We start from the raw sequence: 27,479 nt of genomic DNA, 5'->3' as shown, positions 1-27,479 counted from the left end.
GCATTGAGTTTAGAGATATGCTTGTCTCTGACTCCCCAGACCTGAGATTAAAGGAAAGGCATGGGAAATCATACCAGGCAATGCTCTTTTGTTATCTTATAACCACTTAAAAGGAACCAAATTAATACAGTATAAAACTAAGATAATAATTTCTATTTATTCTTTATGTAATTAAGACTACAAGGAACTTGTGATTAGCCTTAAATAATGAAAACAGAAAAAAATACTTCCCTATGTGTAATACAATCAATTTAATACCTATTAAGAATTGTAAACACAGCTTTCTAATAAAGAATATAGTCCATTAGGCAGTGGTGCCTTATGCCTCTATTCCCAGCACTCAGGAGGCAGAGGCAGGAGAATCTCTGAGTTCAAGGCCAGCCTTGTCTACAGAGGGAGTTCTAGGACAGGCTCCAAAGCTACAGAGAGACCCTGTCTTGAAAATCCAAAAAGAATACAGTCTATTTTTTTTCAAATCCTAAAAATTATTCCTTCTCTAACAGACCCTGGAAATTTTCTTCATATGCTACTGGTAATACAAACACCCTTACAAAGTGTGAGGGTGTCCCTCATAAAAGCTAAGAAAGGCAAAATAAACACATAAGTAAATAAATTTTGGTTGATAAAATAGGATAGTCTTACCTGATCATCTAATACTGGGAGAGACAAATCAAGGAAAGATTCGTGCACCAAGGAGACCTTAACCGATCAAAGAGGCAATGGAAGGAAAAGGAAAAAATCATGTTAAGTCTTACTATTAGATTATCCCCATCCTGGAGAGAAAGACACTCACATTAAACATTACCTATTAGGATGAAGGGTAGAGGGTGGGATTTAATAAGCAAATGACTAAGAAAATTTGAAATTAAAAAGTACAGAATGTTGAGGACTTTGAACTGGGGAAAAAATTATAGTTACTGTAATTTACCAAAGATTTTAGGGGTGCTATATTTCCAGTGAAGAATCATAAATATCAATAAAGAATATCCTATAAGGGCTGAGCATGGAGGTACACACTTATAATCCCAGCACTCAGGAAGCTGAGGCAGGATGCATTCTGTGGTGTGTGTGTTCCTGGCCAATGTGGAATACTCAGCAAGACCTCATCTCAAAACAAACCAACAACCCCATATTTAATCAGATGCATCTGTTCTAGATTATCTGTCCTCGGTGAGTGTTAATGCCTAAGCCCACTGCACATGACACCCACTTACCGTCCTGCACTCATCACACATGATTGTACTAGTCAGTTCGCCACCAAAGATGCGGTCCACAAAACTTGGGATTGTCTTTTTCTTTTCATAGTCTGCAACAACAAAATTACAATTTCTTAAAATTGAAAAGAGTTTAAATTACTTATCTAAATTTTAATGTTCTGTCCCTAAACATTCTTCCCACTATTCATAATTATGTGTTGCATTTGTAAGCTGTGGAAATTAGCCTTTATATTCTACCACTGAGCAAACAATTAACACAATCACCTTGGGTTTTTTTTTTTTTTATGTGTACAACATTCTGCCTCCATGTATGCCCGCATGCCAGAGGAGGGCACCAGAACTCATTACAGATTGTTGTGAGCCATCATGTGGTTGCTGGCAATTGAACTCAGGACATCTGAAAGAGCAGCCAGTGCTCTTAACCATGGAGCCATCTCTCCAGCCCAACCTTGTTATTTAAAGTCTATTTATTAGTAAAGAACAAGCTACAACTCAGTAAGACTTTCTATTATCGTGTCTAAATGACAGGCTCGAACTTTGCTAGCTGCTAGGACCACTGCCTTGTTCCATCCAGCATGAACACTTGAATACAACAGACAAGAGACTGCAGTTTAGGAAAAGAAAATGCGTAACTTGGTTTATGAGCTCTAAAACTGAACTTTTTTATAATTAAAAACAAAACAAACTCTGCAAACTATCAGGCAGAATGTTCCCTTTGATTTTCTCCAGTACTGGCAATACTTGACATGTTTAAAGTCAGAGTAGTTTAATATTTCATCACTTAATTTTCAAAATTCATGAAATGCATAAGCATTATTCAAGTGGTATTACAACAGACAGTCCAGTAGCCACTATTTGGTTACTGGCCAGGCTCTACAGGATGCCAAGGAGGTATCCGTTAGTCACCATGGTCATTTGACAAAAATTAAATGAAAATCAAAATGTAGTTCTTGTGTTTCATCAGTCCTGTGTCCAATGCTCGGTAGCTACATGTAGGTAGTTCTGTCTCTGCAGGAGAACCCCGTCATCACAGAGTCCTACGGACAAAGCCAATTGTGATGGCTCATGCCCATAATTCCGGCACTCAAGTGGTTAAGGCGAAAGAGCTGTGAATTCTAGGCCTGTCTGAGCTATGGTTAGTCATAATTCAATTTTTGAAAAACTGTGATGTTATTTTAATTCTATCTTTATAGGTCTCAATATATTAATGTATAAAAAGAATATTTCACAAGTTAAACTTCTCCAAAATACTGACCACTGGGAGGACCAATTAATTTTTAAAACTCATAGTGACATGGATAAACTGTGTTTAAAATAATTCAGTGTTTCAAACATATGTGCCAGTAATCTTGTCCTATGGTACAGAAGAATTCAACTATAGTGTTTTAGTTCAAAAAGTCAGACATTACCTTTAACTTTATTTTTTACTTCTTCATCCAATTTTTCAGTAGAATTACCAAATGCTTTAAGAATTCCTTTACTCACTCTCTAAAAGTAATAAAATGAATATATGTATACTATTAAATTTTAAAGTTATTTTCCTTAGAAAATATGTAATAAATTCAAGAAAGGATCAAGATGTAGCTCCCCAAATTTACTAAGATAATCATAAATTAATTCAAATATATCAAAATTAATTCAAGGAGCTAAGAAAAATTATGCCTATTAAGCCTTTAAAGCAAACTTCTGAATACAGGTATGGTGTAGCATTTTGAGACCTTCAACCTATTCAACACTGCTTTACAGAACATGCCAGCACCTCAGGAAGACACTGACAGTGCTAGCGAGGCCACAGCACAGCTACAAGAACCAGCTCTAGCACACCGACCTGCTCTGTCATTACCGCTCTACACCAGCCTATGGGGTAAGAAAATAATCCACTTCATAGGATGGCTCAAGAACTCAGTTAGATAATTCATATGAGACAGAGCAGTGCCTGAGATAAGTACAGAATTAAATGAATCATTACTGTTACTAGTGCAATTAATTAAATTCATACTTCTAAAATGCATTACATATACTGGTAATTAACAAAAGTTTTCAGTTATAAAAACTGTCCCCAGACTCTTAGTAAAGTGAGAATGTGCTGCAACAAGGAGTTCCGAGTGTTCTGCATCTCTCCAGGTGGGGTCTAGTGTAACGAGCAAGCCTTTAAAGACGGCATCGTTGCAAGCAGCGAGTAAAAAAAAAACATCTAGATTAAGAGAACCATTTTAATCCTCTTCACTTATTCTAATGAAGAAGCATATTGGCTGGAAAACCTGGTAAGTAAGTGTTTAAAAGCACAGTGGCCTCTGTGACTGGCAGGAAATGGCAGGTGAGCCCATGAAATTACAACACAGGATTCTCAGAGTATGCTAACTTGGTGTTCTTCAGCTCTCATGCCATCCAGTAAGTAGCGAAGTAGCTCCTGGCTGTCTTGTTGCTGACACCCTGTAAAACGTGTTGCTCTGAAGACAAAACAGAAGAAAGAAAACCACTGATGACTCTACTACTTTACAAAGCTCATTTTAAAGTCTTAGTGTTTCATCCCAAGTAAAAGTGGAGTTTTCTCAAAATTTGTGTCTACTGGGGCTGGAGAGATGGCTCAGAGGTTAAGAGCACTGGCTCCTCTTCCAGAGGATCCAGGTTCAATTCCAGCACCCACATGGCAGCTCACAACTGTCTGTAACTCCAGTCCCAGGGGATCTGACACCTTCACACCAACACACATGATATAAAGTTAAATAAATTATATTAAAAAAATTGTGTCTACTATAAGAACACCCGAAGCAGATTTAATTACCACATGAAGAATGCTTCTTTAACTTGGAATGAAATATGGTTCTGAAACTGTTTTCTCAGCATCTTACTGATTCACTGAAAGCACAGCCAAGTGGATACTCACTTTTTACAAACCTGAGAAAAGAGCTCTTTAGGCGTTACAATTCGCTTTTTGTTCTCTTGCATCTCATTAAGAAACTGGCTCATAGCTAAAGTAAGAGGTCCTGGAGGCTCAAGGTTTACTTCTAAAGGTTCCTAAAAGTAGGAATAAAAATTATTTCACTCAGGGGCTGGAGAGATGGCTCAGAGGTTAAGAGCATTGCCTGCTCTTCCAAAGGTCCTGAGTTCAATTCCCAGCAACCACATGGTGGCTCATAACCATCCGTAATGAGGTCCGGTGCCCTCTTCTGGCCTTCAGGCATACACACAGAATATTGTATACATAATAAATAAATAAATAAATAAATAAATAAACAAACAAACAAACAAATATTTAAAAAAAAATTATTTCACTCAAACATTACGATCATTTACTTTCCCAAAATGTAACAAGCCAATTGATATTGATGGAGCTGCCCAATGTAAACATCCAAAATATAAACCAAGAGATAAACTTCCTGTTCAAAAATTCAGCTCTGGGCCAACAAAAAGGCTCAATGATTAAAGTACTTATTGGGCATGCCTAACAACCTGAGTTCAATCCCCAGAAAGTGCACGAAGATGGAAGGTTAGGAATCCACTCCATGAAGTCTCTGACCTTCACACGCACATCATGGCATACCACACACACTCACAGACACATTCACCCCTCACACAAATGATAATAAAAAATTTTTTAAAGGAAAATTGAGCTTTATCTTAGTTTTAAGTGGATAGGAACTTAATACTATTGATTAAGAAAGCAAAGGCAAAATGCATCTAACAACAATGAAGAAGGTAAAATTTATTTGACTACATAGCACTTAGGTCTCATTGAAAATGTCAAAAGAAAAAAAAAAAGAACCCAGTACAGAACTGGGCTTCACAATTATCAACATTCCCAAAAGAGGGTAGAAAACACACACTTGCACAAAACAAACAAAAGAAACGTGGTAAGCTCACAGCAAGCAAACATAAGGTCCTTGTAACAGCTATTAGTTCTGAATTGTTTATCTTAGATTGAAATAAAACCAAGGAGAAAAGGCAGAATGAGTTTCAATTCCTCAAAACAACTTGGAATATGGACATTTACAAAGAAGATACTTAAAACAATTTTATTTATTTATTGACATGTTTTTATTTCATGCATAGAAGTAGACACACATGCTGTGCTGTGACAGTGTGGAAGTCAGAAAACAATATCTGGGGAGTGAATTCTCAATCCCAATGACTAGACTCAGGTACTCAGGCTTGGCAGCAAGCCTGTCACAGAGACATCTTCCCAGATCAGTTATGTAAAAATTCTGGCTTAGCATGATGGTATACACACACCTCCAACCCCATAACATGGAAGGCTAAGACAGAAGGCCTGCCAAGACTTGAGGTCAGATTTTAGGTCAGATACAAAGATTTGAGGTGAGATACAAAGGAACTGTCAGGCCAGTAGCAAGAACCTTTCTTAAAATGAGTTAGAAATGGCTGGTGGTCGTGCAGCCTTTAATCCCAGCACTCAGAAGCAGAGGCAGATGGATCTCTCTGAGTTCAAGGCCAGCTTGGTCTACAGAACAAATTCCAGGACAGAGCTACAAAGTGAGATCTTGTCTCAAAAATAAAAGTTATAAAGTTCCATTGAATCAAATACGTACTGTAAGTGCCAGGTCGGGTGGCTCTATTTTCACAATTGTTCCAGACATTTTCACTTCTTTTAGTAGTTCTCTAAGCACTGGTGTTTGGGACAAATTCTACAGTGCAGGATGGAAATAAAAGGGCGATTAATTACATAATCAAGTCATTCAAACATTGAAGAGTTTGTTCTACCAAAACAGAGCACAACCAACACTGACCCTTTCTCTCTCTACCTAGGCAAGGAGCCACTACAACAGGCTCTTCTCCCAGCTCTCATGGTTCACAACCAACACTGACCCTTTCTCTCTCTACCTAGGCAAGGAGCCACTACAACAGGCTCTTCTCCCAGCTCTCATGGTTCACAACCAACACTGACCCTTTATTCTCTCTCTACCTAGGCAAGGAGCCACTACAACAGGCTCTTCTCCCGGCTCTCATGGTTCACAACCAACACTGACCCTTTATTCTCTCTACCTAGGCAAGGAGCCACTACAACAGGCTCTTCTCCCAGCTCTCATGGTTCACAACCAACACTGACCCTTTATTCTCTCTCTACCTAGGCAAGGAGCCACTACAACAGGCTCTTCTCCCGGCTCTCCATGGTTCACAGACTCAGTCTCCTGCTAACACTGGGACGGAGATACCTGTCCCACATCCCAATGGTCTCGTCATCACTCACTACCATTCTGACAATATATTTCTTTCTGTACCAGGTTGCCCTGTGTTTTCCTGATCCAAACTCACGACTCAGGAAAGCAGGGGCCACGACTGCTTAAAATGCCATTCTATCACCAGTGCTACCAGAGTTTACTACATGCAATAAACACGTGTTACTTTGAATATGCAGAATTAACACAGGGGAGGGGAGGGGAATACAACCCTAAGTTTCAGAGCCTGAGGGAAGAAGAGAAAGAACTCTGTCACCTGCATAACAGCATTGAAGAAACAAGTATTTCCCAAATTACTGAGTCCTTTCATGGTTATCTGGGAAGCAGAGTCCATGGGAATATTTTCTTTAGCCATGTTTTCCGATTTCTCTCGCTCTTGTTCATTTTTACTCTCTTTTTCCAACTTTTTATTTTCAAGTTCAATGTATCCATTATCTTTCTCTGCTTTAAAGGGGAGAAAAAGAAGACTTGGCAAAGTATAGAATATGCACATGCCAATGTACTAGAATTTTCTATTTTACCTAGTATCGATTATTGGCACAGATTTGACTGATATTTAGTAAGTAGTGGTAAACTCACAGAAGTGATAAACAAGCAGAACTGTGGATAGAAGCTGGTTTTACAAGTGTGAGAGTAGCATATGCTTTGGTATAAAATCATCCCTCATTACATAAATATTCTTTATACATTTATGTATATTACTTTGTAGAATTAGGACATAAAACAAGAATGCAAACACAATATGTTTAAATGAATTCTACTAACCAAAACTAAATTCTGACGTGAATAAACAACTCTGGCTTAAAAAAGACACTTGTCAACACAAGTATCTAAAACATAAACTTAAAGCAAATGCTGTACAGCATGCCAATTCATTCACTTCTCAGAAATATCTAAGAAGCTGACTTTAGAAAATGCCACAGAGAGCTAGGGACGTCAGTTAGAAGGGAAGCTGCTGCTGAGTGAAAAGCACAGTGTCATTCTTGAATACATGTAAGGTCAGTTACCTCTAGCCCGACATGGTGGCACACGCCTTCAATCCCAGCACTTGGGAGGCAGAGGCAGGTGGACCTAGGTAAGTTCAGGCTAGTTAGTGTACAAGAGACCATTCCCCAATACAAAACACAACCTCTGCCTAAAAACCAATGTATGTGTGTGTTCATGTTATTTACTGATAGACTGAAAATCTTCTATTACAAAACGTATCACTAAATACAGTAAAATTAAGTCTATAACATTCCCTAGAAACCTGCTTCCCACACCGGCCAAGAAATGAGGTAGGCAATCTTCACTCTCCTTCCTACCCTCCCAGTCCAATCCCCAAATCTTTTCCCCAGTTTTGCAGCAGACCATCTCTGGCCCCATTCCCAGGGGTCTGGGCAGATATCCAACAGCTCCCCTCAAACCATCCCTTTGTCTCCAGTCTGATTAACAGCAGGAGGCCCTTCCCGGAAAGCCAAAGGCCTGTAGACAGCCAGGGGGTCAGGTAGGTGATCTACTCTCCTTCCTGTCTTCCAACTCCAGTTTCCCAGTCTTTACCCCCAGCTTTGTGGCAGACTATCTGCTCTGGCCTCTCCTTCCTCTGTGCCCATTCCCAGAGGACTACTCAGCTTTCCTTCCTCCTGTGGACCCTCTGAGCACCATCCCCTTCCAGCCCACTCCAAATACCTAGAAACACTTTCTACCTGGGATCCAGGGATCCAAAGTGGCCAACCTGATAGGGTCTCAGAAGCCACCACAATCTCCCGAGATTCCAGAACACAGGGCCTGCAGGGGTCTTTACCAGATGGGGTCCCAGTACTGAGAATGGAACTAGACATGACCCCACCCCTAACCCAGAAGCTATCACTAATTAATAACCACTCAAAAAATGAAAAATCAAGCCTTACCCGGAAACCATTTTTTTAAAGATTCATTTACTTATTATATATACAGTGTTCTGCCTGTATGTGTCCCTGCAGACCAGAAGAGGGCACCAGATCTCATTACAGGTGGTGGTCAGCTACCATGGAAATTGAACTCAGGACCTCTGGAAGAACAGCCAATGCTCTTAACTGCTGAACCACCTCTCTAGCATGCCAGCAGTACCTAACCAACACAATAAATTCAGTGGCATCTTTGGAGGGTTCTCTGTTTCCTAATGCTATATCAGGGCTTGTTTTTCCCATTACAGTCCCTTGAGTATCTATTATGATTTCTAGTTTTGTGTTTCTATGAGATTTCTGTGAACATGTGTTCTTATGATTTTCCTTTGGATGTTTTCCTTATGTTTGTTTTGTCCTTTTCCAACTTGTTTGTGTTTTACCTTATTTTGTCATCATCATCATCATCTAGATTCCTGTTTGTTTTCTAAGGAGAGAGAAAGGATGTAGATTTGGATGGGAGGAAACGTGAAGAGAATCTGAGAGGGGTTAGGGATTGGGAGGGGGAAAATGGTAATCAGAATATATTGGATAAAAGAACTACTTTCAATAGAAGAAAACTAGAAAAAAATTATGATTCCTTTATACACACACACACACGGTCTGCAGTAAGTTCTGGGTCAGAGTTATGAGAGCAGTGCCTACTTCCTTTGACCTCCGAGGACCTTAGTCCGGCCTTTTAATCACTTATGAATAGATCATTTTTACATCCTATTTAATTATAACAAAAATAGCTTTTCAGTTTAAAACACATCATAGTTAATATTACCTGCTATGTGCAATAATGTAACAAATTAACAGGCGTGGAGCCATGCAGCAGCATTCCCAGTAACCAGAAGGCTGAGGCAGGTGCCTCACAAACTCGAGGACAGCTTTATCTACAGAAAGGTGTGATCTCAAAAAGTAAAGGAACGGCTGGCTGCACTGGGGTGCATCTTTAACCCCAGCACTTGAAAGGCAGAGACAAGAGAATCGAGGCCAGCCTGGTCTACATTGCAAGTTCCAGGACAGCCAGGACTACAAAGAGAAACCCTGTCTCAAAAAAATAACAATAATAAAAAATAAAGGAATGAATGAGTAAATAAAAGCAGCTACACAAATCACCGTCACTGTATGCATTAGGAAACAGACTCTCACCTGGCTTTCGGGTTGTAGTGCTGGCTTGTTTTCTAACAAAATCGACCACTTGGCCCAGCCGGTTTGAACTGCAGTATCTGACTTCCTCGTCGCACTTGTAGCACCTACAACCAGAGGAGAAAATCGACAAATGGACAGCTATAAGAGGGAGAGACAAATTATTTACTCTGGAGAACCAAAGATGGTTAATTGTCCAATTATTCTACTAAAAATAATGAAAGTAGGGCTGTCAATGGCTCAGTGGATAAAAGTGCTTGCCTCAAGATCCTGAAAACTTGAGCTCAATCCCCAGAACCCAATGGATGCGAGAACTGATTCTTGACGCATGCACTGTGGCAAGCCTGAGCCTGCACAAGACTGCTCACATATGTACACACATACATGACACAAACACATCATGAACATGATAACCTAAGAAACGGAGAGAGAAACTGAAGATACAAGACTGATTTCGGAGAGCTGGAGAACAGCTCACTAGTTATGAGTATGCACTGCTTTTCCAGAAGAGCCGAGTTTGGTTCCCAGCACCCTTGCTGGCCGGCTCACAACCACCTACAATTCCAGCTCTGAGAGGCCTTTAACTTCTAAACTCTGCAGGTACCTGCACTTATGAGCCAAATCTACACAGACATAGTTAAAAAGAAAAACATGTTCTCTTTAATACAACTAGGTATATTTTAAGACTGATTTAGTAATAAAATTTACTACAATGGCACTACGTACGCATCAGTTATCATGGAAATTCAAAATTCAGGGCACATCTTTAAATCGAAAGGTGTTTTTTTGTCTTTTTTCTCTCCATATGAAGTTCTAGGAATGGAACACAAGATCTCATGCATGCTGGGTAAGTGCCCTGCAGCTGAGCTGCACTCTCGGTCCATTAAATCTTTTCTGGTCTGGGGAGATGGCTCAGTGTAATAAGGGCACTTGCTACACAGCCTGAGGATCTGGCTTTGATTCCCCATATGCCTGCACCTGCCTGTAACTCCAGGATTGTCCCTGGCTAGCCCGTCAAACCAACCAATGAACCAACCAACCAACAACAACCTTCCCCTCCAGTGAGAGAGACTGTCTCAAGGCTGTAAGTGGTGAGCAACAGAGGAAGATGTTATTTGACCTTGACATAAGTGACTTACACACAGTCTTTTGTATGGATTATTTAAACTACAGACTTATGCCAACAAAATTAATGCATTTTACAAGTGACAAATGAGATTTAGTGAATACATGCTGTAAAGATGGTTTTCAATGAAATAAAAATGTTTTAATAATATTACAATTTTGGAAATACAACATAATGGTCTGACAATGGATTTGTGGAAATTAATTTTCCTTTTACTATATGCACATTTATTTGAAATTTGTTCTCGCTGCCCCTGTCTTTAAAGAGGTAATGATCCCTGTGTCTTCTATGTACTTATTTTTGTGTCTGTGCAGTACTAAGAGACAAATGAATACCAGTTTACTTTTTTCTGCTCTTAATATTTCCCAAAGTTTCATTCTCCAGTATTTTGAATAATCTCTAGTCAAACAGCACAGGGGTTGAAGCTCACCAAACGCTCCAGTTGTCCAAACTAAGCACCAGATAGTGAGGCTCAGATCTTGGTGTCGAGTAGTGCTTCAAGGCATGCTGCTCCTGAGAATCTCTGCCACAGCCCTAGGGAGTCACAATCATAAGACTCAAAGCCACAGAGCTCACCAAACTGACATATAACCCACAGGGATTACAGTTACAAAGTAAGAAGCACTTCAAGAACTTTTGTCATTCTCATGATCTTAAAAATAAAGTGTTAGGGGCTAGTGAAGACTGCTCAATGGGCAAGACTCGGATTTGATTCCTCAGGACCGGCGGGAAAAAGTAGTCCTTCTAGCTGTCTTCAGACCTCCACTGGCACACCAGGGCATGATCTATCCCTCACTTGCCCACACACACATGCATACAAAATAAATAAATATGTTTAAAAAAAAAAGTAGGGCTGGAGAGATGGCTCAGTGGTTAAGAGTACTGGCTTCTCTTCCAGAGGTCCTGAGTTCAATTCCCAGCAACCACATGGTGGCTCACAACCATCTGTAATGAGATCTGGTGCTCTCTTCTGGCCTGCAGGCATACATGGAGGCAGAATGTTGTATACATAATAAATAAATAAATCTTTAAAAAAAAGTAGACTCAGCTAGGCGCATGCCTTTAGTTCCAGCACTCAGGAGGCAGAGACAGGAGGATCTCTGTGAGTTTGTGGCTAGCCTGGTCTACAGAGCGAGTGTCAGAACAAGCTCCAAAGCTACACAGAGAAACCTTGTCCCAAAAAACATACACAAATAAAATCTTAATTTCTTATTTTAAAAATATTTTTATTTTAAAAAATGGAGCAAAAGTTAGGTGCACATCTTTGATACCAGCACTTGGGAGGCAAAGGCAAGTTATCTATGACAGTTCAAGTCCCAGGATAGCCAGGGCTACACAGAGAAACCTTGTCTTGAAAAAACAAAAACAAACAAAAATTAAAATAATTGGTTGTCTGTCTCATCTAGTGGTTTTCATGGTACGACTGACCAGGAGTCCAGTTTCCTAACATAGACTTGCCATCAGTTGAGCATGGCCTTTTACCTTAGCACTGAAGAGGCCACGGCTGGTGGATCTGTGAGTTCAAGGCAAGCCTGGCCTGCATAGTAAGTTCCAGGAAAGTGAGTTCCAGGCTAGCCAGAGCTACATATCAAGTCCCTGTCTCAGATAACCAAGGGTCTGAACTTTAGTACATGACCGTATCATCCACTATCTGTAATTCAGGATGATACATAGTAGACACTGAGACGTGATGTGGGGTTTCCTTCTGTATATGTGTTGCTTTTATTGGCTAATGAATATAGTTGTTTTTGCCAGTGACTTAGCAGAGTAAAGTCAGGTGGGAAATCCAAGCAAAGACACAGAAAAAAAGAAGGCAGTGTCAGGTCAGACGCCAGCAAGCCACTGAGGAAAGAAGACATGTAGAAAATGAGGTAACACCACAGCCACGTGGCAATACATAAACTAATAGAAATGGGTTAATTTAAGATGTAGGAGCTAGCTAGAAATATGCCTGAGCCGTCAACCAAACAGTGCTGTAATTAATATAGTTTCTGTGTGATAATTTGGGTCTGGGCAGCCAGGAAACAAAAGTAACAGTCTGTTTACAGAGAAGTGCCTACCAGATTCCTGATCAGGCCATAAGACCAAGGTACTCATTCTCTAGAAGCCTGAAATATAGTTTGATGACAGTAGCAACCCAACCCACCCACCCCAGAGTTATCCTCAATGGAAGGGAGCTGTGTTGGGGAATAATCTTTTTGTACACCGTGAAGAAATATAATTCTGAGTGATTTGATAAAAAGCTAAATAACCAATAACTAGGCAGGATTTTCAGGGCAGAGAGAACACTGGGAAGAAGAAAGGTAGAGGTCACCAGGAAATGCAGAGGGAGCAAGCTGGAGGACAGGGAAAGACAAGAGCCATTTGGCAATATGTAGATTAGTAGAAATGGGTTAATTTAAGTTGTAAGAGCTAGTTAGTAACAAGCCTAAGCTGTGGTCGAGCTTTTATAATTAACAAGTCTTCTTGTTACTGAGAGCTGGTGTTCCTGAAGAGAAGGTCCATCTACAGAGCTGCTGTGATGAAGACTATAATTTCTTCCCAGGCACAAAGGCCTCGCCTAGCCCCTCTCTTCTACTCAGGACACATCCCAAGAGTGAGTCTCTCTGCGACTGTTTCTCAATCTCTCTCTGCCTGTTCCTGCTCCCTCACTGTTGCAACCACGGTACCTGAAAGAACCCTCCCAAAATACCAACATAGGAAAAAGTTTAGTCTCAGATTCAGCTGGCCTGAGATCACAACCTGTGCCCGCTGCCATCAGCCCACCAGACTGTCTTTACATAAGCCCTACTAAAAAAACTCAGCGCTTCCTACAATCTCACGTTTATTAGAATTCAAGCGTACCTGGTGGCCACATTTAAGACACAGCCAAACTGAAGGGTCTTCCGCTTCTTCCTCGGGCTTATCTTTCACTTTATTGTCAGTCTTACAGTCTTGGCAGATATTCCATTCCACATTCACTAAAGCTTTCTTCAAATTACCTTGTTCCAACCCTTTTCTAAGGTGTCTGCACATTGTTTCTATGGAAAAGGGGGGGAAGGAGAGCAATACATAAGATCAAACTAGTCTTTTATTAATACTGAATGTATACAAATTTCAACATTAAATTTACTCTACGCTGAGCTTCAGACTCTCAGAGCACTCACTGCCCTGACGGGCATTTGAATATTACACGGCGGTGAGTAGTGGCAGTGGCGCTAAGTCAGGGCGGGCACTATCAACTGAGCTCTATGTTCCCCAGGGAACCACTATGACAAGGATGAGCGGCACTTTCCTATCTCCTTTCTCCTTTGTGATACACGGGAAGGGCTGGGGCCTCACACAGTGGACAGACACTACCACTGAGCTACACCCAAACTCTCCTGAGAAAAAGTTTTCACAAATTTGAAGTGGATTTTCTGGGACTTATTTTTATTTCTGTGTATGTGTGTGACCGTGCACAGGAGGGTGTGCATCCAGAGCGAGCCCAGAGGCCAGGGGAGTGTTGATCTCTTGGAGCATCTGTGGGAGCCCTGGTTTGTTTTGTAGGTGCTGCAATCCAAACTCCAGTCCTTATGACTGAACAGCAGGCACTCTGAACCAATTGAGCCATCTCAAGGACAGAAATTTTGCTGTGATGCCTTAAATATAATCACATCTGTAAATTCATTTCCATTTATTTTGTTATTTTCATATTTTTGTTTTAAATTTTGAAGGACAGGAACAGGGGTTCTTCACTCATACTGTCACATCCCATTACAGACCAGACACTAGCCTAATTCTCTGAGAACCTAAAAGTAACCAAGTCACGCCTCTTCCTTCTGGGGCAGCTCATTCCATCAGGAGCAGAAACATAAAGCAAGCATTACAATTTCCCAAACTGACATCTGACACAGAAGGAAAGTCTAATGATGCAAAAATTTCAAGAGGTAGCTAAGGTCAAGTACTAAAGGATATTACAGTACTCAAAGTCTCTGACACTGGTTAAATAGATCCTATAAACTGTTTTACATATACTCATCTCATCTAATCCTCATAATTACCTAGAAGGAAGACACTATTATTCCTAATGACAAATGAGAAAATTAAGTATGTAAGAGCAAGTAACTACTGAATGACTATGCCAATTTATTATGTATACAGTGTTTGCCTGCATGTATGCCTGCAGGCCAGAAGAGGGCACTCTGTGGTCTCTCATTACAGATGGTTGTGAGCCACCATGTGGTTGCTGGGAATTGAACTCAGGTCCTCTAGAAGAGCTGTCAGTGCTCAAAACCTCTGAGCCACCTCTCCAGCCCCTGGAGTCAGGTCTTTTCACCTTACACCCCACACTGAAAACTACGTCCTCAAATAGTGAAAAGCAACCAGGCTGGGGGTACACACCTTTTAACTCCAGCACTGAGGAGACAGAGTCAAGTAGATTTCTGGTAAGTTCAGGCCAGTCTACATGGGATTCTAGGCCAGCAAAAACTATATAAAAAGACCTCATCTCAAATAAATGAATAAATAAGGCAACCTGAAAAGACTAATTCCCATATAAAAGTATGTAAAAATAATGTATGCTATCTCCCTAAATGGTGAAGTCATACACAATACAAAACTGACAGCCAGCTTGTGAATGGAAATCAAGTTAGGACAAGTCAATGAAGGGCTTCGGGATGAAGGGTTTGCATTGTTTGATGGAAACTAGAGTCTTAGAAACTAATCAAGCAAGCTGGGCAGTGGCGGCATGCTCCTTTAATCCCAGCACTTGGGAGGCAGAGGCAGGCAGACCTCAGTGAGTTTGAGGCCAGCCTGGTCTACGAAGCAAGTTCCAGGACAGCCAGGACTGTTACACAGAGAAACCCTGTCTAGAGGACCTGTGTTTCCAACCCTAGCAGCCACATGATGCCTCACAAACATGCCTAACTCCAGCTTCCCAGCATCCAGTGCTCTCTTTTGCCCTCCACAGGCACTCCACAGAATATGATGCATAAAGCATACATGCAGTAAAAAGACCCATACACATAAAATTAAAATTTTTTAAAAAGTAAATAGGGTTGGAAAGACGGGTCAGTGGTTCAGAATACGTGTTGCCCTTCCAAAGCCCCTGTGGTTCCAATCCCAGGACCAAACATGGCATCCACTATCTCTAATTCCAGAGGCTCCGATACACTCTTTTGGCCTTTATAAACATGGCATCCACTATCTCCAATTCCAGAGGCTCTGATGCCCTCTTCTGGCCTTTTACAAACATGGCATCCACTATCTCTAATTCCAGAGGCTCTGATGCCCTCTTCTGGCCTTTACAAACATGGCATCCACTATCTCTAATTCCAGAGGCTCTGATGCCCTCTTCTGGCCTTTACAAACATGGCATCCACTATCTCTAATTTCAGAGGCTCTGATGCCCTCTTCTGGCCTTTTACAAGCACTGCACACACATGGTGCACAGACTACAAGCAGGCAGTACGTTTAACAAAAGTAAAATTTTAAAATAAATAGTAAAACCCTGATTACATAATAATATATACATCACCTAACATATCACCTAGGGGGCTGGAGAGATGATCAGAAGAACAATGGCTACTCTAAGAGGCCTGGGTTTGAGTCCTAGCACCTACATAGTGGCTCAGAACTGGCTAATACAGGGAATATGATGCCCTCTTCTGGCCTCTGAGAGTACTACATTCACACAGTACAGACATGCATACAAGGAAAAGCACCCAGTACTGTGGAATAGTCCTTTACACTGTGTGAATATGTGTTACTGTGACTGGGTTAAGGTTGAGTTGACTGGCCAATAGCTGGACAGGTAGAGGTTAGGCAGGATTTGCAGGGAAAAAAGGAGTGAAGGAGAGGAGTCTCTCAGAGTTGGGAGGAGATGAGGAAAGGAGAAGAATTTGTCATACTGAGAAAAGGTATTGAGCAATGTGGCAGAATGCAGATAAGAAATATGGGTTATTTAGTTAATTAGTTAGTAAGAAGTCTGAGCTATTGGCCAAGCATTTATATTTAATAAGTCTCTGAATGGTTATTTGGGAGAGCTACAGAGACACAGAGAAACTCTGCCTACACAGTATACATAAAAATAAATCTAACAGAAAATTCGTTAAGGTATAGTAACAGGCTTTAACAACAAACCTGCAGATTCTGAGGAAGCCTTAACTGGAACATTTTTCCCCTTTGTTCGTTTCTTTCCCATGTTGGCACTTCATGGATGGCTCACTGACACAAAATTACAATCTAGAGAACAAGATAAACCGGGCTTGACAAAAACAAAAGAAAGATTTCTATGGTTAGAAGCCACATTCAATGCTTTGCATGCCTATTGCACCTTACAAGTCAGGAACACCACGGATACCCCATCAAACTTTATATATATATTTTTCTTTTTTCAAAAAAACTATCATTTTTCATTTTACATACCAATCCCAGTTCCCACTCCCTTCCCTGCTCCCATCCCTTCCACCTAATCCCCCACTCCACCCCCCCATTCATTCCTCAGAGAGGGTAGGCACTACCATCAAAGTTTTAATAATAACTTTTCTTTTGTTTTTGTTTTTTGTGACAGGGTTTCTGTGTGTAGCCCTGGCTGTCCTGGAACTTGCTCTATAGACCAGGCTGGCCTCGAACTCAAGAGATCTACCTGACTCTACCTCCTGGAATTAAAGGCATGTACCACCACCACCTAGCTAAGCTAATAATAACACTTAAGTGCATAGAAATACAGTATCATCCTGTTGTTCAGACTATGGGGAAGTGACTAAGGGATATTTTTTTTTTTGTAAAAGAAATGTTAAGGTCAAAGGTCCCATTCTTCTTAGACCTATCTTAAAATGCTTCAATGCCTAACATTAAAAGGTATTCAACTCCTCATCACATAAATATTGTTCTGAAAATTATCCGCTGAGTTTGAAGTTTTGCAAGGTAACTTAAAAACAAACATAAAATTCTCTTTACTAGCCTGTCTTCTGGGTATGGACGAGAACTGACTGCCTATTGAAATCATGTCACTGACAAACCCAGTTTGGAAGTCTATGGCTAATCTAACCACACATTAAACCTTTGCCCTTTTAGCTAAAATCTCAAAATTAGAAAATATCAAGAGTGTTAAAAGAACTTACAAGTCTATCTTGATATACTGATTTTGAGCTGTGTTTTATATGCTTCAGAGTCATTTATTATGGCTAAAAACTCAATGAGCACTGTAAACAGCTTTTAAAAAATTTTTTTTAAATTTATTTATTATGTATACAATGTTCTGTCTGCATGTATGCCTGCCCGCCAGAAGAGGGCACCAGATCTCATAGATGGTTGTGAGCCACCATGTGGTTGCTGGGAATTGAACTCAGGACCTCTGGAAGAGCAGCCAGTGCTCTTAATCTCTGAGCCATCTCTCCAGCCCCTAAACAGCTGTTTTTACCTGAGACGCTTACTAAAAGTTTGACTGCACAAATGGTAAGTAGTGTCTGCAGAAAATGTTTCCTCCTAGTTCTTTTTTATAGGTGTTCTACCACAAACTACAACTCGGGCCTACTTTCAGTTCATTCTAACCTTAACTTTCATCACCATCCTTCAGGCCTTGATGAGATAGTGTTATTAAAGACATTCAAGACACCTGTATACAAGAAAGAGCGACAGCTAAGTGAAACAACCATCCTGTCCAAGAGAAATCTTCACCCAGCTTTCTGTCCTTCCCAGTGCTGGCTATAAATCCAAGCCTTGGGCATGCTGGGCAAATGGTAGGCAACCACTGGTCTAAGCTGGTAACCCTCCCTTTACCAAGGATCACCTAAAATGTAAAATAAAATAAATTTAAAAAATTGTGGGGGGGGAGCTAAAGATGTAGCTCAAGTGTTGAATGCACACTTGCCACACAGAGCTCTGGCTCAGACTCCAGCACCACACAGAATGCTCGCCTACCACACACAGCTCTGGCTCAGGCTCCAGCACCACACAGAATGCTCGCCTACCACACACAGCTCTGGCTCAGGCTCCAGCACCACACAGAATGCTCGCCTACCACACACAGCTCTGGCTCAGGCTCCAGCACCACACAGAATGCTCGCCTACCACACACAGCTCTGGCTCAGGCTCCAGCACCACACAGAATGCTCGCCTACCACACACAGCTCTGGCTCAGGCTCCAGCACCACACAGAATGCTCGCCTACCACACACAGCTCTGGCTCAGGCTCCAGCACCACACAGAATGCTCGCCTACCACACACGGCTCTGGCTCAGGCTGTAGCACCACACAAGCCAAGCGGAGTGGGGCATCAGTGATCCCGGTATTCAGAAGGTGTAGACAGGGGGTCAAGAATTCAGCGTCGGGGGCTGGAGAGATGTCTCAGAGGTTAAGAGCACTGCCTGCTCTTCCAAAGGTCCTGAGTTCAATTCCCAGCAACCACATGGTGGCTCACAACCATCTGTAATGAGGTCTGGTGCCCTCTTTTGGCCTGCAGGCATACAGACAGACAGAATATTGTATACATAATAAATAAATAAATATTTTTTAAAAAAAAAAGAATTCAGCATCATCCTCAATTACTACATACCGAGTCTGACGCCACCCTGGGATTGATGAGACTCTGCCAAAAATATAAAAACATAATAAAGGAGAACAAGGCATGTAAGGCTGTAAAAATACAATCCTATTTTAGAAAAATAAATAGTATCCAAGTTCTCACCTCCAATCTAACCCCCCTCTAATCTGTACTACATTAGATTAAGATTCATCTTCAAAAAATGCAATTTGTATCATGTCACTCTAAAAGCTAAAGGTGCAAGATCATACTCTGGGGCTTGTCCCTTTTAATTTGGCTCCAAAGCACCAGCAGTCCTGCCACTCATAATGCCTCAATATAAACAGCTAACGAATTCTAATTAGACAGTGCCCTTCCAAAACCATCATATCTGATTTTCGCAATAACCTTTTAAATGAAGATATTCACTGAAAGAAGAAATTCTGAAACAAAAATGGAGCTACCGCTACAATTCCATTCTTTGGTTCTGAGAGCACAACTCTTTCAACCAAGATCATCTCTTCAGTGCTTCCTTGGCCCACTTCTGCCTGCTACCTAAAACGCTTTCTCCCTCAGGCCACACCCTAGAAATCCTCCCTCTCCATTTCAACGAAGCTTTAAGAAAATGTGCACTGGTGCCAGGCCTGGTGGCGCACACCTTTAATCCCAGCACTTGCGAGGCAGAGGCAGAGGCAGGTGATCTCAGTGAGCTCGAGGCCAGCCTGGTCTAGAGAGCAAGTTCTAGGACAGGCTGCAAAGCTACAGAGAAACCCTGTCTCAAAACAAAACAAGGGAGGGAGGGAGAAGGAGGGGGAGGGAGGAGGGAAGAAGGGAGGGAGGAAAGAAGGGAGGGAGGAAAGAAGGGAGGGAAGAAAAAGGAGGAAGGGAAGAAGGAGAAATGAAGGGAAGGAAGAAAACACGCATTATTCTTTGTTCCTTTACCTGTTTCTCTACTGTAGTAAATTGCTTTTCAAATCTTCAAATCTACAATCTAAACATGCTGTTTTTATCTTTGCAATCTGGAACTTTAGGAGAAAGAACTGATTCTGGGCAGTATTTCTATGCCTGCGGCAGACTGTCAGTACATAGTGGGTCCTCAAGAAAAACTTCCTGCGTTAATACATCACAGTACCGGAGCCTGGGTACGACGGCACATTCCTTTAAACCCAGCACTGCTACAGCAAAGCTGGCGGTTAGAAAGTTCCAGGCCAGCCAGAGTTACACACCGAGTGAGGCTGTCTCAAAAAAAAACAGGCACACATACTACCAAACACGAAGAGCGCCTGAAAAGAGAAGGCACAACTGCAGGTGGGAAGGACGCAGGTAGACAATTAAGTCAAAAGCCTACAGTTGTGAAAACAGCACCAGAAAATCTGGTTGAAGGACTGCCTGCCTTTTCCTTTGAGTCAGCACAGGCAAACTTGAAAGGCAAATTTTAATTAGGGTAAGGAGTGGACCCGAGGAGTCAGTCAGTCGATGCTACTGAAGGGCACACAGTAAAATTCTGACGGCTAAGAGGGCAACTGAAGGGTCGTGGGAAGGGGTACTATAAAACATAAATGTTCTGTCTGATGAGTTTTCAGATAAGAATGGGCCTCTTGGACCCATGGACTCGCTCGCGACTCCATGCCACGCTGAAGTCAAAACTCCTCCTGTCCCCTCTCATGTTAAGCCGGCTGCTCTCCTCCCCTGCCCTCCCGGTCTTCCTCTGCCCGAGCGGCGCCGCGGCAAAGGCGTGTGGAGAACCTTGTCAGCAGGTCTCCCCGAAACGTGGCTCTCGCGTTTGGACGTCGGCTGTCACCCACAGGTGACAGAGCTGGGCGCGCTTCCAATCCGCATGCTGTCACCGGGCGCTGGCCGGAGCTCGCACGCCAGCCGCCCTGCCAGCCCCCTTCCCGGCGCCCGCCGGCCCCTCCAACTGCTCGGTGACCACGGGGCAGGCTGGCCGCACAGGCCGGGGACGCGGGCCCCGCGAGTCCCCCGCCGCCCCCGGGGACTGACAGCACCCGCAGCCCAAGGCGCCGCGGCGCCGGCCGGCCAAGGAGCAGAGAGCGGCGGGGCGGGCAGGCCGGGCGAGCGGCGGCCGCCGGTACTCACCCGGGAGCACGGCGCCCATAACTGCCTTCGGCGACGGGCCGGGAGCCGGCTGCCAGCTCCGCTTCCTCCTGATGACGAAGAGAGAGCTACCCCACCGAGCCAGTCACGCTACAGGACCGGCGGCTTCCGGAACGCGGCCTTGTGGGAAATGGCTCGGCCCGGGGGAGCGTTTCCGACGCCCCGGCTCCGAGCTTGCGCGGACTGCCCGTCGAGGCTGAGGGGTGGTTTAAATCCTCTTAGACGGCGGTGTCAGGTGGATGGTTTCTTCTCTCGTATGCGTTGCTTCTGCAGGGTGGCTGAGAGCAACATGCAGAAGCCTGATTTCCCTTAATTCTGTCCTATGCGCTTCTAAAATTGAGCTCGCAAATTGCCTTGAAATAGCCTTTCGGCACCCTGAACAAATTAAAAAGGTGACCAGCAACAGTGAATCTTTTTTTAAGACTGTATGTATTTGCCCGGCGTAGTGGCGCACAGCTCTAACCCCAGAACTCAGGAAACAAAGGCAGAGACGATCTCTGAGCTACAGGCCACCTGGTACACAGAGAAAAAGGACACAGAAAAACCCTGCCTTAAAAAAAACAAAAAGTAATAATTAGCAAATAAAGAAATTGTATTTCTTTTGAGTATGAGTGCCTGTCTGTCGGTCAAAGGACAACTTTCTGGAGTTGGTTCTGCGCTACTGTGTAACTTCCAGGGTGACCTCAGGTGTGGTGGCAAACACCATTTCCTCTCTAAGCCATCTCCAGAGACTTAAGAGTGATTATTATCATCACCATCATCTCTATTATTATTGTTATTTCATACAAGACATTTCTAAGAAGCCAGGACAGTCCTCAAACTTAATGACCTTTCTGAACTCAGCCTTCACCTTGTATCATAAACCAAAACCGAAAGGAATTGGAGGGAATGTCGGGATGTAAACTCTTGGAATACTTACTGTTCATTGATGAGAAATAGTAAGTGTGCACTTTGTGCCATGCCTTCTGTAACACGAATTAAACAGACCTCAATAGACTGTAACCAGTGGGGCTATTACATGTGGGTGTCAGTAGCAAAACACGAGAAAAGAACAGTTGATTGTGTGTGCAAGGACAGGTAAGGAAACCGCTGATCCATTAGGGGAAGGTTTTATTGGGAGTAAAAGGGAGAAAATCTGGAAGATTCTAGAGCAGAGATGAAAAAGATGTAGGCTGGACCTGGGCAGGACCAGACAAGCAGGAGGGTAGGAGAGAATAGTGGAGATAGCAAGATAAAACGTAGCCAGAATAGGCAGGGGCAGGGGTACCGGAGCCAAGAGTCGGGAGTCGGGATCTGAGGTGAGAAGGGACAAGAGGCTGGTGTGAGGGCTTTGAGATGTATAATAGCTGCTTATCAATGGGGGTTGAGGGAGCACCTGGAGGCTAACATGTACTTTGATATGCTTGCAACCAAGAAGTGTGTGCTAATAGAGAATCATATGTCCCTTCAGCCAGAGGTAAGGAAAATAAGTCCTTTTGGGGAGAAACCTTACATTTCCGAAGGGTGCTGGCTTTTATTTATCAGAAATTCTTCTATAGTTCACCTGTAACTCATTTCTGGATATATGGACTTCTTGAGATCTAACAGATTATAAGTGAAATATTTAAACACTAGTCATCTGTAGCTCGAATTCTAATTGATCTTAATCATAAAAACCCAGAGTCAGATATTAAGGGGTAAAAGCTGAAAGATCCAGAGAAGCAGTGCAGCCAGCCACTAGAGAGACTTTTTATCTCTACTGAATGCTCGGACCAAAGTGGGCAAGATCCTGTCTCCACAAATCCTAAGACTGAATGGGGTGTCCTGCCTCTGCCTCCTGTCACCGCCTGGCCCTTTGTTTCTGTTGTTGTGGAACGTATTCTTCAACTCCAAGCAGAAACCTTAACCTGCACAGGACCAACAGGAACTTAGTCTTAACAGTCATTACTGCAAACAGAACCCTTAGCCAGCAAAGTTTAGTTTTTCTGTTTTGCTCTCATATCTTATTTTTTTTTAAATTTTATTTATTATGTATACAATATTCTGTCTGCCTGTATACCTGCAGGCCAGAAGGGGGCACCAGACCCCATTATAGATGGTTGTGAGCCACCATGTGGTTGCTGGGAATTGAACTCAGTACCTTTGGAAGAGCAGGCAATGCTCTTAACCTCTGAGCCATCTCTCCAGCCCCTCATATCTTATTTTCTATCTCTGCCAATTAGCCTTCATTTTGACACATTTATTTGTATGTTTCCATGTATAAATGGAGGATATATACAGATGAAGTGTGTGTGTGTATACATACACATACATATGCGATATGGGGAAGGATATACATATTTGTTTATAATTCTAGTATCCAGAAGTATTTAACATACCAATTGCTTCTTAAATATTGAGGAAACGTATTCATTATACGTTTCAACAGAATGCCGTATAAGAATATTCACATAAGCTGGGTGGTGGTGGAGCATGCCTATAATATCAGCACTTGGGAGACAAAAGCAGGCAGATCTCTGTGAGTTCAAGGCCAGTCTGGTCTACAGAGAGTTTCAGGATAGGATCCAAAGCTATGCAGAGAAACCCTGTCTTGAAAAAAAAATTAGAAAACGAATGGAATTGTGGCTAGATGGGAGAGCATTTGTTCAGCATGTACAAGGTCCTGAATTGGATCTATAGCACCATTTAAAAACAAATAGAAAAAAAGCACACAACACTGATAAATCTTTGCAGTATTATGCTGGGGCCCCAAGATGGTTTAAAGGGTTATAGAACTTTTTGCTAAGCCTGAGGACCTGAGTCTAAAATGCAGGAAAGAACGAACTCCTTCGATTTGTATTCTGACTTCTGTACTCGAACCTTGGTACACATCCATGCCATCCAAGTTCACGATCAAAAATAAATAAATAAATGTAAAACAATACTGAAGAAACAGAAGTGGAAGTAGAAACATAACTGTAACCCAGTATCCAGAAAGAAAAATGCACTTAGTGTTTGGTCTGACCGTATGAAGTTCTAGACCACACAAAGTGTGTGTGGAGGGAGCAGCGGTTCCTCCTGGAGAAGAGTGAGAACTAAGAAAGGAAATATAGAAATTTTGGGAGGTGACCCTGATAGACTATGAGTAACACAGATGTGTGCAGTTGTCAAAACAAAGCAAGTACACATTTAAGATAGACATTTCATTTTGAGCTAAAAAGTAAAAAAAGCATTGAACTCTATGCTTGTGTATTTTCAGAGAACTGTTGACATTATGCAATCTATTTTTCATTTTTTTAATTATTTGTATTTCATGTGCATTGGTGTCTTGCCTGCATGTATATCTGTGTGACAGTGTCAGATCCCCTGGAAGTGGAGTTACAGACAGGTCCAAGTTTCTGTGCGGGTGCTGGGAACTGAACCTGGTTCCTCTGGAAGAGCAGCCAGTGCTCTTAACTGCTGAGTCTTCTCTCCAGTCCTACAATTTACTTTTTATAAGCTGGGACAACGGTGGGACAAAATATTCATGATGATTCCTAGTGCATAAATTGAAGACATGACCGCTCCTCCATGTTATAGTTAAGGAAAGATTTTTAATTGTAAATATGAGAGAGAGAGAACAGCCAGAGGCATCTGGAAGTGTCCAGAACAGAGAGGAAAAGTAGATAACATGGTCAGCATGGACATGGCCAAGGCTATCTTTGAGTTCAAGGAGAAGAGCGGAAAGTAGAGAACAGAGAAAACACAGAGAAGCAGAAGGAAGGAGGGAGGGAGGGAGGGAGGGAGAGAGGGAGGGAGGGAGAGAGAGAGAGAGAGAGAGAGAGAGAGAGAGAGAGGGGGGGGGAGAGAGAGAGCCACATGAGCTTGCTATGCTATACAGGCAGCCATCTGTCCCTTCTGCCAGAAGTCAGGGAAATAACTCCTTTTTGTGAGGAGAACCAGCTCCATAAGTTTCTGAGGAATACTGGCATTTTATTTAATCACCAGAAATAGCCAAAATTAAGCTCATTTCTGCTTCTTGGAGTTTGAGGAATTGGAATTTCCTTTGGACCTCACACCTAGATCATTGTTTTAGTCCCAAAGATTTGAGGAGAAAGACCACTGACCCAAATCAAAATAGCCAATTAAAGCAAGCCTTTTTATTCATGTGTATAGGCTGCCTCCCTCTAAGGCGCGGTTTGAGAGGTCAGCACTGGACATGAGAAAGTCAAAGTTTTTATAGTCAGGGATAGGGAGTTTCCAAACGAGCAATTTGTCAGGCAAATTGGTGGGGTTATAGAAGCAGAACATTAAGCATAAAAAGTTAGTTATAAAAATCCCGTTGGAGGAATATTATTTTAAGGTGTGTTACTTTTGTTATGCTGTATTTGGTTAACTGTAGAGCTGTGATTCTTTGCCTGTCTAAAATACCTGATGGGCCTAATAAAGAGCTGAATGGCCAATAGTGAAGCAGGAGCAAAGATAGGTGGGATTAGTAGGCAGAAAGTATAAATAGAAGGAGAAAAGAGCTGCGTGGAAAAAGATGAGGACATCAGTTACCCATTTACCCACAGAGTAAGAAGGAAAGATATACAGAAGATAGATAAAAGCCCAGAGGAAAAAGGTAGTCAGAATAATAGAAGAAAAGTTGGCTAGCAACAAACCATGCTAAGGCCAGGTGTTCATAACTAAGATTAAGCCACTGTGTGTGATTTATTTGGGAGCTGGCTGGTAGACCCCCCAGAAAAGCCAAAAGAGTAAAACATCCCACAGCCATCTCCTGAAACAAAGCCTTGTTTGCAAGGCAGTTATGATAGGCAATCATAACTGTCCGCTTCAAGCCTCCAGCTTGCTCCTGCATGGTCCGGAAAGCCCCATTTCTCTCTTTCTCTCTCCAAACCCTGACTGCTCAGAGTCTCTGAACAAAGGAAAGGCACCAAAAAGCCCAGCTCCTCATTCTTCGCGGCTATTTCAGCTTCCTTTCCTGATGTTGAGAGTCACTGGAGTCCCCACCTAAGTGGTCAGTTTTTGACCATACTTGGACACAAACTCGGCTTGAAGTGGACAAGTCATCACCCATAACCTACAACCTATAAAATCTCCCTGCTTTAGTTCGGGTGCACAACTTCTTAGGCCTCTTATCTCTGGAGCTGGAGAACCTGCCCAGGAGTTGCTTTCCTCAATATACCTGTTGTTATACTTTTTCAACTTGGCTTGGTCAGGCTTGCTGAATCAGCAAAGGAACTTATTATGGACGTGGTGGTGTTCAAAACCTATTAATAATGAGATAGTAATAGGTTGTTGTGGAATAATCTTTTTGTGTGCTTATTGGTTTAATAGAAAGCTGAACAGCCATAGCTAGGCAGGATTTCCAGGCACAGAGAAATCTATTTTGCTAGAAAGAAAAGGGGCAGAGATACCAGGAGACACAGTAGAAGCAGCACGGGCAGCACAGAGTAATGGTAACCAAGCCACATAAAAGAACATAGAAAGATGTGGGTTAATTTAAGTTATACAAGCTAGTTAGAAACAAGCCTAAGCTTGTTGGCAGAGCTTGCATTTGTTGGGTTTGTTGTTGTTGTTGTTGTTTGGTTTTGTTTTTGTTTTTCTTCGAGACAGGGTTTCTCTGTGTAACAGTGCTAGCTGTCCTGGAACTAGCTCTGTAGACTAGTCTGGACGTGAACTCAGAGCAATCCGCCTGCGTCTGTCTCCTGAGTGCTGGAATTAAAGGTGTGCTCCACCACCACCAGGCAGAATAAGCATTTCATACTAGATAGCAGCTGCTCGTTCCACTTGGGACATTGCTAAGGGTGAGGTGGGAAGGATGCAAAGGCGATCCCTCTCTCCACACCTGCTCAACTCTAAACGTTTCATCTAAAAAAGCTGGAGGAAAGAGTCATTATGTAATTGAATTGGCAAAACCCAGAAAACCTCCAAGATGGAGCTAGAGCGCTGCTATGAAGCATTATCTTTGTGGGTTTTGTTGTTGTTGTTCTGAAAGGTACCAGTGATATCTACTACCAATGAATGACAAATGTTTACAAGCCATTTCTAAAATGAAAAAAAAATACATATAAAGAAAAGTGTGTTGCATATAGTTGGATAAGGAAGAAAACCTTTAAAAATATCTTAGCGGCTGGAGAGATGGCTCAGTGGTTAAGAGCATTGCCTGCTCTTCCAAAGGTCCTGAGTTCAATTCCCAGCAACCACATGGTGGCTCACAACCATCTGTAAAGAGGTCTGGCACCCTCTTCTGGCCTTCAGGCATATACACAGACAGAATATTGTATACATAATAAATAAATAAATATTAAAAAATAAAAATATCTTAAATAAAAATATCTTAGC

At 42.2% G+C, this 27,479-nt stretch overlaps 1 protein-coding gene across 11 annotated transcripts in view; it reads right to left on the bottom strand.

Annotated features, from left to right (window-relative positions):
• Positions 1-21,306, bottom strand: part of Usp16 (ubiquitin specific peptidase 16) — a 28,898-nt gene extending 7,592 nt beyond the window's left edge. For 2 of the 11 annotated variants that reach the window (XM_075959297.1, XM_075959322.1), the window contains exons 1-12: positions 21,177-21,306; positions 16,697-16,820; positions 13,439-13,614; positions 11,025-11,128; positions 9,472-9,575; positions 6,669-6,856; positions 5,765-5,860; positions 4,105-4,235; positions 3,580-3,667; positions 2,627-2,705; positions 1,215-1,306; positions 643-699 (exon numbers count right to left, since the gene is read on the bottom strand). In XM_075959297.1, coding sequence (XP_075815412.1) covers positions 643-699; positions 1,215-1,306; positions 2,627-2,705; positions 3,580-3,667; positions 4,105-4,235; positions 5,765-5,860; positions 6,669-6,856; positions 9,472-9,575; positions 11,025-11,128; positions 13,439-13,614; positions 16,697-16,757 — 1,176 coding nt within the window. In that variant the 5' untranslated portion in view covers positions 16,758-16,820; positions 21,177-21,306. Of the gene's footprint in view, positions 1-642; positions 700-1,214; positions 1,307-2,626; positions 2,706-3,579; positions 3,668-4,104; positions 4,236-5,764; positions 5,861-6,668; positions 6,857-9,471; positions 9,576-11,024; positions 11,129-13,438; positions 13,615-16,696; positions 16,821-18,235; positions 18,348-20,021; positions 20,119-21,176 lie in introns of those variants that run through there. The other 9 variants (XM_075959315.1, XM_075959338.1, XM_075959312.1 and 6 more) reach the window with 7 other exon arrangements.
• Between the last annotated feature and the right edge of the window lie 6,173 nt (positions 21,307-27,479).

Source organism: Microtus pennsylvanicus, chromosome 1 (assembly GCF_037038515.1).
Source record: "Microtus pennsylvanicus isolate mMicPen1 chromosome 1, mMicPen1.hap1, whole genome shotgun sequence".
In the NCBI taxonomy this organism is placed as follows: Eukaryota; Metazoa; Chordata; class Mammalia; order Rodentia; family Cricetidae; genus Microtus; species Microtus pennsylvanicus.
The sequence above is the reverse complement of the archived record's forward strand: the minus strand, read 5'-3'. Positions and strand labels throughout refer to the sequence as shown.